The 13817-nt window shown below is 41.5% G+C and overlaps 1 protein-coding gene across 1 annotated transcript; it reads left to right on the top strand.

The window, feature by feature from the left end:
* The first annotated feature begins 2376 nt into the window (after positions 1-2376).
* LOC144371007 (vomeronasal type-1 receptor 4-like) lies at positions 2377-9075 on the top strand. The gene has a single exon (XM_078033069.1). The coding sequence runs from the start codon at positions 6366-6368 to the stop codon at positions 7266-7268; it is 903 nt and encodes a 300-aa protein (XP_077889195.1). The 5' UTR covers positions 2377-6365; the 3' UTR covers positions 7269-9075.
* The last annotated feature ends 4742 nt before the right edge of the window (positions 9076-13817 follow it).

Genomic DNA, 13817 nt, shown 5'->3' with positions numbered 1-13817 from the left:
CATCTTTGTGTTCATTATTCAGTGTGCCACAGCTGTACACTCAGTGCAATGCTTTTGATTCATCTGTTCGGTTCATTTATCAGCACTAATTCCTTTATATGGTTGAGTTGCATTTCTGTGTCTCAATGAATATGGAATAGTTCATTCCTTCTGTTCCTGATGAATTCCTGGACCATTAATAGTTATACCCTTCACAAAAATTAACTTCAAATTCCCCCATAAATTTAAATTCCCCCATAAACAGAAACCTTGTAAAAATCCTAGGAGATGACACAGAAAATCCTGCTGTCTTTTGAGTTGGTAGTGACTTTGTAGGTACTAAAACAAAAGGACAGGCCATAAAATAAAAATATTTGGTTGAATTTTGTTTAAATTATATATGATGATTTGTGAAATATACTCTTAAAGAGAAAGACAAGCCACAGACTAGGAGAAAATATTCGCAAGATACATACCTGGTAAAGGGCTTTTATATGAGACTTATTAAAAGACCTCTCAAAACTCAACAGGAAAACAAACAACCTGATAAAAGTTGGCCAAAGTTCTGAAGAAATATTTTATGGAATGGGCTAAACAGATGGCAAAGGAACATAAGAAATGATGCTTATATGTCATCAGTGACAAAAATTTCTTATCCAGAAAGCCCTGCACTATGGCCCAGAAGGGACAGATATGACCCTGTGTGGCATCATTTAAAAATGTCCGCTTTGAACCACAAGCACAGCCCTGAGCATCCCAAAGGCCACTATCTGGCATCCTGACAGATGATCAGCTATTGGCTACTTCTCCTCCTCTTCACTTGGACTCAGTGCAGTTGGAGCATCTGGTGCCATGCTAAGGTGTCCACTGCAGGTGCAGAGAGCAGAATCTACAACAGAGTCATGCTCTCAGTTGGAAAAGGAACCAGGAGACCTATGAGAGCCATTGTCCATCAATAAATCATGCAATCTGTGCATCTGTCTACCCCTGTCACCTTTAGATCCACCAAACCTCTGTTATCCCTCACTTCCATTAGCGCTTCTAGTCTATAGCATGCCCCTACATCCTGTGAACTTCTGGACACGCACCCTAGTTTTTTCTGTTGCAAGGACTACCTCACCTCATCTGCTCCCACATACTCTGTCACCTGTGTCTCACTTCCCATTTCTCTATCTACTCCCAAATCATACATTTCTGCCAATTTCCTGTGTCCTCTGACCAACACCCTCAAGCCTCACAGTGCTTAACTTTCAGACAACTCGGCTCCATGAATTGCATGCATGCCCTTGACCAATTATTCACAGTACTGTCCCTGTCTTTTTCTCCTATATGCTTTAGCCAATGATCTGAACCATGCCCATTGTCCTCCCCAACTCCCTACACTTTCCTGTGCACATCTTTCTTGCTTCTCCATGTCTATCTTTTCCCCAGGCTCATCTTCCTTTACTCATATTATGTATCTTCCTTGATTCACTATCGTCCAAGGTCTGTCTCCTCCCTCCGTATCCTCCTTTTCCACAGCATGCTTTCATCACATGTTTTCCTCAGAACCTTTATTCCCTTTTTGCCCTTTAACTGTCCATTGCTATGACACATTGCTATAGCTTTCTGGGCAATAGGTAGGGCTGCATCCAGAAGTGTCCTCTGGCCAAATAAGGCATCCTGTCAGATCTTAAACAGTGGAGACTATTTTGTCCCCAAATTATAATTTTATTTACTAATACTGGAACCTATTGCCTCATTCCTTATTACTGGCTTTTATTTTACCCCCCATTAAGATCCATGGTTAATCATCAGACAATGAGTGTAATGGGCCCCAGATAAAGTTTTCTCAAATGTAAAGGCAACCCTCTGAGGTTAAGCATTCTAGTCTACTCCTTTGTCCCCAGAGTGGCAGGAAGATGGAAATGGGGGTGGACCCAAATGGTGGTTACAAAAAAATTCAGACTTAAGGACTAAAAATCATACATCCAGATAGAAAATCATGGGCCAAGCTAATGGATTTTGTACCTTCCCAACATGTGTACAGCATAGATCCAACAATTAGTCCCTGTGCTTTTAATGCCTGTTCTGCATGGACTCTGATCTGTGCCTTTATCCAGAAGCCTTAGGTCCCCAAGCAAATATACTCAAGTGGAAATGCTTTTTTACCAGTTTTCCCTGACATGGCAGGGAGTTTTGACTTCTTCCCCCCCTCATTTAAAACTAATTTGATTTTTAAATTTTTGTCCCCTGCCATTATTTATGGATTTCATTCTTTGAACCCATGAGATAAGAACCCAGAAAGAAAATCAGTGAGACCTACAGCCCACATAGGTTTCATTTGTCTGCAGGAGTGTTAAACTGAGTCCTGTTCTCCAACTCGGGCAAAGAGTGGCTAAAAAGCAGAGTAGAGGCCAGGTCCTTTTTGTCAATTTTCTCTATAGACAAAGAAGTTTTCTTGAGTCTCCCCCCCCCCCACCTTTTCCCCAGTTCTAGAACTGGTGTTCCTGACCCACAGCAGGATGATCTGCAGTTGTCTGAGGCCAGACTGAGAAGTGCTGGTGCTCAGACTGTCAGCACTGGGTTGAAAGGAAGAGAAAAAAATTTTTTTTCCAATCCTGCTTTGGTGTCCTGCTGTGCTAGCACATTAGAGGCAGCACCTTTTGCATCCAACTTGGTTATTGACTGTTAAGTATTTGAATACATGCCTGCACATACAGAATTGCTGAGAGCCACAGCTGAGTCTGTATGGCTCCTGGGCATTTTGCCAACAGTATTGATTGACAGGCGAGGCATTATCTGCCTCTGCCGCTACTTTTGCGTTCTCGCGCTATTTTTGGACTTCCTGCACTATTTTGAGTTCTGGGGATTCCCCTGGGGTTCCCGTTGGTTAGCGAAGTCCAGGAGGAGGGATTTCCCGGGGAGCTATTTCCGGCTGGGGGTTCCTGCAGGAGCCTCATGGCTTTTCGGGAGGATTCCCCAGGAGCGTGTGTGAGGTTTTTTCCTGCAGTTAAAAAATAAAGTTTGTTCCTGCTTCAGTGGCTCGTGATTTGTGCCCAGCCAGACTGCGGCACAGAATATTTATTTTATCTCTGACAAAGTAACTCCCCACTGCAAGAATGTACAATGATTCAGTCAACTATTCAAAAACCAGATTGTTACAGTAAAACATCATCTTTTTCTTAGACACATTTACATCTATAGGTGGCCCATTCAGCCAAGATCTTTCCCGAGAGATAATCTAGTATCAACACACTATTGCCCATGTCTTAAAGGGCCAAAAACAGATACAAAAAAAAAAAAAAAGAAATAATGACAAACAGAGGATCCCCAAGCCATGGATGGATAGATAGGAACCTTTAAAACCGACAGACCAGATAGAGGAAAAATCTTCCCAGATTCCCAACACCCGCTTACCCACTAATCCTACACCAGTGGTGCCACAGATTTGTCCATGAGGGGACCAGATGCTCCCACAAAGGGGACTCAGAAATGTAGAATCAAGGGTCTGGGTGTGCACACCAGGGGAGCTGGTTATCAAATGGAGCTGGTTATCAAATGGTTGCGACTTTACTGCATTCAGTTTCCTTTTTTCTCAAAGTAGATCCAGGCGGAGCAATCCTTACAGAGCAGGGAAGGAAGGCGGGAGTTCCCCAATGCAAAGGGGCTTTGTCAGCTGCTGGCAGTTCCTCAGAAGCCCCTTTTACTTACAGGATTAGCTTCTCTGGTTCAGCTGGGCCTGAGGCATGCCCACCCATCTCCTATCTTTCCAGTAGTCAGCTCTCAAAAAGTTCCCTTTACATCCTCAGCATGGAAGTGCCATTGCTTGGAGTGCCAGGCCTGCCCAAGAGAGCTAGAGTGGGGACTGCCCTCAAGGTCCACCTGGGGTGCCAAAATTTGTAGGTGAAAGCTTGGTTCCTGTCCCCAGTGCCAATCAAGGTCAATTTAATAATGAGGACACGGTTTTGAGAAAAAGGAAAAAGAAGTTTTATTATTTTGGTAGCAAAGGAGAAACACAGGAGACTCCTGTCCCAAAGGCTGTTACTCTCACATTCTCTATTTTTTGTAGGAACCCCTCCTATCACGAGTGGGATTAATATCAGTATATTTCCTTGAAAATTCTGATGTTAATTGGCATTGAGTTATGCAAATAAGTGCAGATGAATGGACTTGTACTTGCTCAGAGGAGTTGCAGGATGCTCAGAATGCAGTGTTAGCATCCAGGTCTTCTTTCACTTGTGTGTGTTTTGAAATTCTTCCCAGGTGTTTTGTTTCATTCCAGTTCTCTACTGATAGGTAAAATGATGGTTCCACTTGGGTAAATGAGGAATAGGAAACAACTAGGTTTGGAAAACAAGGGATGCAGTGGGGCTGCCAGTCCCTCAAATGTCAGACCACAGTATTTACTCTTCCCCTGCATGTGACTGTGTGTCTCCAGGGATCTTGGATAAACAGGAGAACCTCCAAGCACTCCAGGATCCTCTTATGAGATACCATTAAGAAACTTATAATTGTTTTTGAAAGGTGTCATCTGGGGAGGAAGTTTTCAGCAGTGTCCTCAGCTCCCCAGCCTGCACACCCATTGCTGCTACAGGCACAGTGATAATTGCAGGTCTCAGGGGAGGTGAGGTGACAGAGCCACAGAACCATATCTTAGAAGCTGGCCTCCTCCCTGCAGCACTTGTCCTGGTCACAGAGGTCTCTGCGCTTGATTACCATCCTTGGAAAGAGAAAGAGGCTGTTGGATACCTATGTCAGTGAGAGAGCAGCATTTGTGAGGGAAGGCCCATTTCAAGAGGCTGGGTAAGTGATCGCATCAGAATCTGGGATTCTGTTGTGATCCGGTTGAATTCCAGAGCCACACAAGAGGCAGAAAAATTCTTGAGGAGTGGGCTTATGTAGTGAAGATCCAGGGGGTCCTAGATCCTGCAGCCATCTCTGATGGCTCCCAGTTGATCATAAAGTGATCCTCCTTGATGGTGGCTGCTGAACTAGATTACATCAATTTGTAAGGTGCATTTAAAATAAGTCTTCTGCAAGGCTTCCTTACAGAGATTCTGTGCTGCTTTCTGGATTTCTAGAACTGGACCTATGACATCTCCAAGCCTGTTGTGTAGAGTAGGAAGAATTTAGAGGAATCCTCTACTACTGTATATAAATTGATCTGATTCATGGTGTTAGACTAGAACATCTTCTCTAACTCTGGGAGTGGTGTGACTCAGGTACAATTGGTACAATCATTGTACCAATCCTGAAACCATCTGTTGACTATGATTTTTTTCAGGCTATTTCCCTCTTAACTGATAAGAAATTTATAAGGAAAATGTAATATAATAATTGTGGTTTTCCAACAGTATGTATCATATATAAATCTTGTTTTCAGGTGTTTAAAAACATCCTCCTCATTGTGTCAAATACACCACCTGGTTTAGGAATTTCATTGTGGAGTAGGGTACGAGTGTGTAGGGGTATATAGTAAGCCTCTTCACCTTTGGCTCAATTTTTCTATCAGCCTAACTGCTCTAAACAGTAGGTCTATTGAATGTATATATTTGAATTGTTGCCCCAAATCTGCTACCTCAATATTTTGAGTGCTCAAGAATTCATGCTGTACATATGCCAGTGTGTATATGTGGCCCCTGTTGTAATATCAGTCACCATCATTGATTCTTTGATAACAGTTTTACTGCAACAGGCACGGGGGACAGGGACCAAGATTTCAGGTACAAATATTGGCACTTTCTAACATACAACCAAGTGAGTTCTGTGGTAGCTGTCTTGAAATGGAACCAGTACTGTCTCCCTGCACAGAGCTCACCATGAGACAGGTGTCTGTTGGATTCTACTTCCCTCAGAGCACCTGCAAAATGTCTCAGGTTCTCTCATAATTGGCATTGGCTTGTAGAATAATTCTTTCCAAGCAAATAGAAACACATTAGAATAAAAGCTTAAAATACCATCAGGTTAGAGGATAATAGGAATTTAGAAAATTGAAACTAAACAGTGAATTTGACTCTTTGAAGAACCCCCCTCACCACTGTTAAGGAGTCCTGGTGGTTTACTGTGTTGACTCTCACCACTCAGCCAGTCCCCTCCACTCCCCTAATCAGAGCATGAATTTAGTCAGATGTTTAACTGTTGCATGACCAAGTTCTCCTGGTCATTATGCAAAATCATCTCAGCAACTGCCTCAAATCTTGAAGATTGAAGAAGTGCTGTTTTCATGCTTGAAAAAATTCAAACAGACCTCACTAAACCTGCCAGTAAAAAACAGAAGCATGCAATGTTCACAGTGGGAATTCTGGAGAGTGGGAATGCTAAGTTTTGGTTGACAGGACATATGCAGCCCAGACCTCCTGTTCTTCTACAGGACACTTTGGCTGGGACAGCAGGGAACTGGAGGGATGGCAGCCAGTGATGTGGCTGTAGGCATCATCTTCTTGTCACAGACTGTGGTTGGAGCTCTGGGCAATTCCTCTCTTCTCCTCCATTACCTGGTCCTTTACTTCACTGGGTGCAGGGTAAGACACACAGACTTGATTCTTCAGCACTTGATTGTGGCCAACTTGTTAACTCTCCTGTGTAAAGGGGTTCCCCACACAATGGCATCTTTCAGTTTGGAATTTTCTCTTGGTGATGTTGCATGCAAGCTGCTTTTCTATGTTCACAGAGTCAGCAGGTGTGTGTCCATTGGCAGCACCTGCCTCCTGAGTATCTTCCAGGCCATCACCATCAGCCCCAGGGACTCCAGGTGGGCAGAGCTTAAAGTGAAAGCTCCCAGGTACATTGGCTCCTCCATATTCCTGAGCTACATACTATACATGCTTATAAATATTATTATTCTTATGCATGTAACTGGAAAATGGAACAACACAACCATTATAATCCTAAAGGATTTTGGATACTGTTCTAGTGTTCGTCATGACACAATCACAGACTCACTGCATGCAGCATTGCTAACCTTCCCTGATGCTCTGTGTGTGGGGCTCATGCTCTGGGCCAGCAGCTCCATGATGCTCATCCTGCACAGACACAAGCGGAGAATGCAGCATGTTCTTAAGTACAGCTCCCCCAGGTCCTCTCCTGAGTCCAGAGCCACCAAAACCATCCTCCTTCTGGTGAGCACCTTTGTCTCTTTGTACACACTTTCCTGCATCTCTCAGCTGTGTTTGGCTGTTATTGATAACCCCAACTTGTTCCTGTTGAACATGGCTGCAATACTCTCTGGGTGTTTTCCAGCGATCAGCCCCTTACTGCTCATAAGCAGAGACTCCAATGCATCCAGGTTCTGTTTTTCCTGTATATAAAAAAGAAAAACCCCTGATCTGATGAAGATTTGAACTATAAGGTTTTACATAATTCTTATTTATTCATTCCAACCCATAAAATTTAAAGCATAACTGTATAGTTATTTCACATGGGAATGGTGAGTTTTACACATGCACTCATGTCTTTGTGCTCCCTGCTGGTGTGTGCTGGGTGGCTTAAGCAATTTATTTAAAAAATATCTAAGTATTTTTTTCTCCCACACTTATTTCTACCTTCATGTCATGGAGGAAGGCATTGGTAAATCAAATATCAACACGGACACATTTGCAATATTTTACACCTGGTTTCTGATTGATAGCACATACAATTTTTAAGCCAGATTTATTTTCAAAATATGAATATTGTATGTTTACAACCAGTCTTTGATGTAAGTGTACAGTAGGTTGGCCTTTTTTAATGGTTTGGACATGACTCATGTCCCAAATCTCCTGTGTTAATGTGGGGATATTCAGAGGTGGAATGATTGCATTGTGAGAGGTGGAATGATTGCATTGTGAGAGGTGTAACTTAATCAGTCCATCCTGGTTTGAATGAGCTGACCTGATGGTAACTGTGGGCAGGTGTGATATGGGTGGGTGAGGCAGGTCACTGGGGGCATGCACTGGATGGGAAATCTTGCCTTTGGCCCCTTCTCACCTTCCCAGTCTCTCTGCTTCCTTGCTGTCATGAGGGGAGCAAATACCCCCCACCATGTCATCTACCCATGATGCTCTGCCTCACACTGGGCCCAGAGCCTTGGAGTCGGTCGGCTATGGACTGAGATCTCTTTTCTCCTCTAAGTAATTCTTGTTGGGTGCCATCATCACAGCAATAAAAAGATGACTAAAGCAGCTTGCATATAATTTGGGTCACTTTATCTTTGCAGATCAAGAGGTTCTGCATAACATCCTTATACAGACTGGACTTTTGGCTATTCCCTAGTCAGAAATAAGGGCAAGTATTTACTGTTTAGAGTTTATAATCCTGTTAGGAATACTTAGTACTAAAATGACATTCTGCTAAAGATCTGAAGACTTGGCTCTGCCTGAATCCCTGGTTCTTTTTTCCCAGCTTACAAAAAGATAAATGTATAAATTGAAATGTCTAAATTTACTTAAAAATTAAACTCTTGAATACACATTTATATATTTTAAATGTGTACATGTTTAGATATATCCAAATACATGTGAGTTTGTACATACATATCACTTGAATTAGGTTTATTGTGAGTCAAGCAATAATTCTAGAAAATTTTATGTAACAAATGTAAATTTCAGATTTAAGTATAAATTTCATCCAATGGAAAAAGCTTTAACATAATGTTTTCTTTCTATTGTGTTTTCTTCCTAATCTTGTTGAATCATTTGTAAAACTATGTGGAAAGTGTTTTTTCTGTATCTGCTCGTATGCTTCTGTGTTAGCTATGTCTCTTGAAGGAAATACCACTGTTTGTATATTAAAACACTATTTGCCTTTGGCTAATGAAAATTGTCTTACATGTTGCATATAATACTGGACATAATGAAAAACAACAATGTTGTTCTGACTCCAGTTCTATTGAATTTTCTACGTTGATTTCTGTTATTTCCAAGATGCTACACTTCATCTTTTCAAAAACTGACCAGATGTGTACTTATTAAATACACTCACTGTCCAACTTGACATTATATGAAATGGGATAGTAATCTTTTGCTTAAACTGGCTTTTTATTTACTGATATGTATTTTAAGTGTTTTTATCGTAGTAGCCAGGCATGAGATGTCCAGTGAGTTTTCACAAATAAAGCTCCTACTTAGGAAAACAACATCCTCAGTCTGAAATGCTGTGTTGTTCTCTGACCATCCTTAAGTGTGACGACTGTGTGACTGCTCACGGTCCAGATAACTTTCACCTCTCTCTTTTATACAGTGAGAATTCAGCATAAACTCTTATATATTTGATGTTAAAAATTCCATGTGCTCTTAAATTAGTATTTATCCATGTTGCTGGTGGTAGAATTCAACTATGGGAAGATCAAATGATTAAGCAGTCACTTTTTTAATAAACTAGAGAAAAGTTTTATTTTTATTGAAGTTCAACAAGTGACACCATGATTTCTGAATGATTTCCTTGAATACATTGCTGACTATTTGACAAGCATCTCTGTCCCATGATATAGGACCTTTGTCCTGTTCTTTGACTTCAGTGGTCTCATGTAGGGGGAAAACTGACAATTTATGAATCAGTATCTTAGGCCAGAAAAACTACAAAATATTAATAAAAGCAAAGCCTTCCAGTCTGCATGACAGATGTAAACTAGTAAGCACAGTCTCTTTAGTTCTATCTTCTTTATCCAACAATAAACCCAACTTTGTAAAAAATAGTCCTGTCAGATCTGCCTAAAGAGGGCTCAACAGTTGGAGTCCTGTTTTTGTAAATCAAGGTTAATCTCCATGTGGGTAGACAGTTTAACCCACTTAACTAACCCAGTTTAATTAACCTCTATAGTGTGTAAAAATTTGGAACATAGTATACAAGAAATTAATGTGGTCCTACCAATTATGAACATCCATACATAGTTAGATGTTCTTTGTAAACAAGGTAATGCTGTAGGCAATTCTCAGAAAAAAAATCAATACCCCTTTAAAATAGCAGGACTTATACATATTCTATATCAACATCTTTATCCCTTAAATTTGTCTTGAGATGGAGGTTGAGTAAAGCAGATTTGCCTTTAACCTTGTTCACACTACCTAATATGACTACAAACCATCTATAAGGTTTATTAGTACTTAGAGAACTTTGTAATTTAATAAGCAATTTAGTTATTAAGATAACAATCATGATTTATAGCTTTATATCCAGACTATCAGATTTTGTAAGTTTATAGGATTTGTATCAATAACACACAACACTTCATTGTAAAACTGGTAGTTCATGTAAACAGATTGTAAACCGAAATAGGCTTTTTAACAAATAAAGATTTGAATAAACCCAATTTCTTCTAGAACTTAATTTTATTTTAATCAATCAAAAAAAGTGGGAAAAAAAGAAAGAAAAAAATCAGCAGAAAATATAGAAAAAGGACTTGATAAAACATGAAATTTTTATTATTTAAATCAGTTTTTATAAATTTGACTAATAACTGATCATCATTTCCCATTGGATTTTATTTATTAATGTATTTTAAAAGTTATTTTAAGTTCCTCTAGAATTTAAGCATTACTAGATTTTAATATCAGGCATGGTACAAGGTCCATTGCAAGGCTTTGAGGGACATTTTCAAAAGGCAGTGAAGTACCTTCTCTTATTAGAACAATAAAACTCAGGCAGTCTTTACAGAAATACAAAAACCACACATGGAAATTATTTGAGTTGTTCTATAAGAAAGACCCTATAAACTCATTTTAAACTCTTGGTTAGCAGCAAAAAGACAGATGTTAATTTACAGAGAATTATATAGAGTTTTTAATCTGCTCTTACTGAAGGCTAATTAACATCAATTTTATTTTATTGTTTACTAATTATTTATTTACTTACCTACTATTACTGGGAGATGCTGGTGATTGAATCCAGTGGTCCTCTACCACTCAGCTTCTTCCCCAGCACTGTTAGTTGTTTTTTTTTTTAATTTTGAGACAGAGTTTTGGAAAATAGCTGAAGCTGACCTTGAATTTGCAATCCTCCCAAGTGCCAACAAAGCTGCCTTCTTTTTTTTTAAAAAGTAACATATTTTTCTTCATACCTCACTGTTGTGCATATTATTGGAGTTCATTAACACAATTACACAAGCAAGAATGCAATTTGCTCCGGCTCAGTCCCCAGGACTTCTGCTTTTCCTGCCCTCATATCTCCCCAGTTCCCTTCCCTCTACTCTACTCATATTTCTTCTATTTATTCATAGTCTTTTTAAAAATCACATAACACTATATTTTGTGTTTAAAATATTTCACAATTAAATTCATCAAGATGAAATTCTCTGGTATATCTGTGCATAAAATACACGGGCATAAAACAGTTTGGTCAATTTCATTCACATTCCTCGTTTTCCCCAGCCCTCCTCCTACCCCCTTCAATCCTCTTCTTCTACTCAACTGATCTCTCTTCTGTTTTCATGGAATGTTTTCCACCCAGAGTTTTTTCTGTATTTTGGTCTGGCTTCCGCATAGGAGAGAAAACATTTTATGCTTGACTCGCTGAGTCAGGTTTATTGCATTTACCCGGATGTTCTCCACTTCTGTCCACTTACCAGCAAATGCCATGATTTTCTTCTTTATGGCTGAGGAGCACTCCGTTGTGTAACTAAACCACATTTTCTTTGTCTGTTGACAGGTATCTGGATTAGCTCCACAACCTGGCTATTGTGAATTTTGCTGCTATAAACAATGACGTGGCAATATCTCTATAGTATGGTGATTTTAGACCTTTTAGATAAACACCAACAGGTGGGATAGCTGCGTCATATGGTGGTTTTATTTTTAGTGTTGTGAGGAATCTCAGTCTCAGTTGAGAGAAGCTGTGTTGACTGGATTGCTTCCAGGGAGGCTGGCCAGCTGTGGACTCCACTAAGGGCAGCCACGTCTTGCTGGCTTTCAGTGCAGAGCTGGGTGAAACTGCCCCATCCCCTCACCGACTTTGCTGTTCCTGTTTCTCCTTGGTCTTCTTTTATTCCCAGCTGTTGTTAGGCAGTGAGTTTATATGCTCTTCCTCTCCCTCATTCTCTCTCCGTCACCCCTGCCCTCACCCTGCTCCAGGCTCAGGATTAGGGACTCCTGTCTTTGTTTTCTTTTCCTGTAACCAAACTTCAAGTGCCTCCAAGTCTCGACTTGTGCAGTGTTGATTTTTGAAAGTTTCACGCTGTCACCACCTCTCTGGTCATCTGTTCTTTCAACTTCTTTCTTTCCTTATTGTGGAGGGTCAGGGATTCTGTTGGATTGGAGTGGGCAGCAGCTGAGAGAAGGAGATGGAATGTCAATATAGTTTTATCATGGGTTTGAAATAATAAATCTGCCCACATTTTCTTCCTTTTTTTGGTACTGGGGATTAAACCAAGGGATGCTCAATCACTGAGCCATCTCCCAGCCCCATTTATATTTTATTTGGAGACAGGGTCTCACTAAATCATGCAGGGTCTCACTTTGGCCTCATAATACTTCTGTATCAGGCTCCCCAACCACTGGGATTACAGGCAAGCACCACTGTGCCTAGCTAAATTTGCCTATATTTTGTGTTTAAAATATTTCACAATTAAATTTGTTTCTATGTGTGTTTTATTCAACTGTCATAATAAGAAATATCCCTCCACTTGTCCGCCCTGCACAGGATCTGCTTCTGTGTCAGAAGGCCTTTCCCAGACATAAGCACTTGCCCATCTGCCTTGGCTTACCCCCTCTGCCCCTCAGACTGAAATGCAAACTACCCTCCTTGTCCTTTCCACCTTCCAGGACATGGGCTCAGTGTGAAGATCTGATTCTTCTCATTATCCATGAAGTCTGAATTACTTGGTTCCTGTGGTGGGGGTTTGCTCTAAGATAGAGACCTTGGCTTAGTGCAAGAGAGAAGGTAATCCTGTTCCCTGAGGTTAGAGAGAGAGAGAGAAGATGAAAACTTTAAAAGTCCATTTTGAAATAAGCCTCAGTGGCAGAGCAGCAAGGGCTGGATTGAAAGCATGAGGTGACATTTCCCCAGGCCTGCAAGTGCCAGCAGAAGGGTGGTCACATCTGCCCTTTACATTTCTTCCCAGTCCCCCACAGCCCTCCAGGACAGCATTGCACACGTGCCGACTTTAAACAGGCTCTGGTGTTTGATGCTGATGTGGGGGTGTGACGGGACAGCTGACATGTGTGGGGGCACTCTGAGAGTGTGCGTGATAGAGAATGAGCGACAGTGATACACACGGAGGTCCTGGGGGTTAGATGAGGGGCAGGGGGCTTGTGGCTAGGTGCCTAGACGGCACAGCAATAGGGAAATGGCAGTGGGGAAAGGGCACATGGGGCACAGGGTGTGGTGTGTCTTAAATGCGCTGGGGAGTTCAAGGGCACAGAGGGGCAAAGTGCTCACAGAAATTAGGGGATGAGATAGTTTGGGTCTCAGTTCCTAAACGTGTGGCTGTCCCGGGGACAGAAGACATAGTGCAGGGTGGAGATCAGGAGCTCAAGGGCCAGAGGGACCGAGGGAGGAAAACCTCCAGAGCAGTTCATGTCCCCAGGGACGTCAGGGCGAGGGGAGGAGGTGCCTAAGTTTTCCTTGAGGTTCAGACTGTTTGGATGGAAAGACAAACAGACTGACATGGGGACAGAAGAACTGCAGAAATCTTCCCCACTTACAGCTGAAAGGCCCGCAGAGGTCAGGTGGGCCGCTCAGGATTGCAGTGGGATATCCCGAACAGGGTAACGAGGTGGGATGGCCAGGGCTCCCAGGCACTCTGTGCAGTGACCGGTTTGAAGAATTTCATGGCTCTGAAATCGAGGGACCTCCCTAATTGTTGGATCTCACTGCTGGGAAATTTTGTCAGATGCCAAGTAGCCGTGTGTCTGAGAGTGCAGATAGAATTTGCTAGAATGTGAAAA

This window comes from Ictidomys tridecemlineatus, chromosome 15, assembly GCF_052094955.1.
Source record: "Ictidomys tridecemlineatus isolate mIctTri1 chromosome 15, mIctTri1.hap1, whole genome shotgun sequence".
Classification (NCBI taxonomy): Eukaryota; Metazoa; Chordata; class Mammalia; order Rodentia; family Sciuridae; genus Ictidomys; species Ictidomys tridecemlineatus.
The sequence above is the reverse complement of the archived record's forward strand: the minus strand, read 5'-3'. Positions and strand labels throughout refer to the sequence as shown.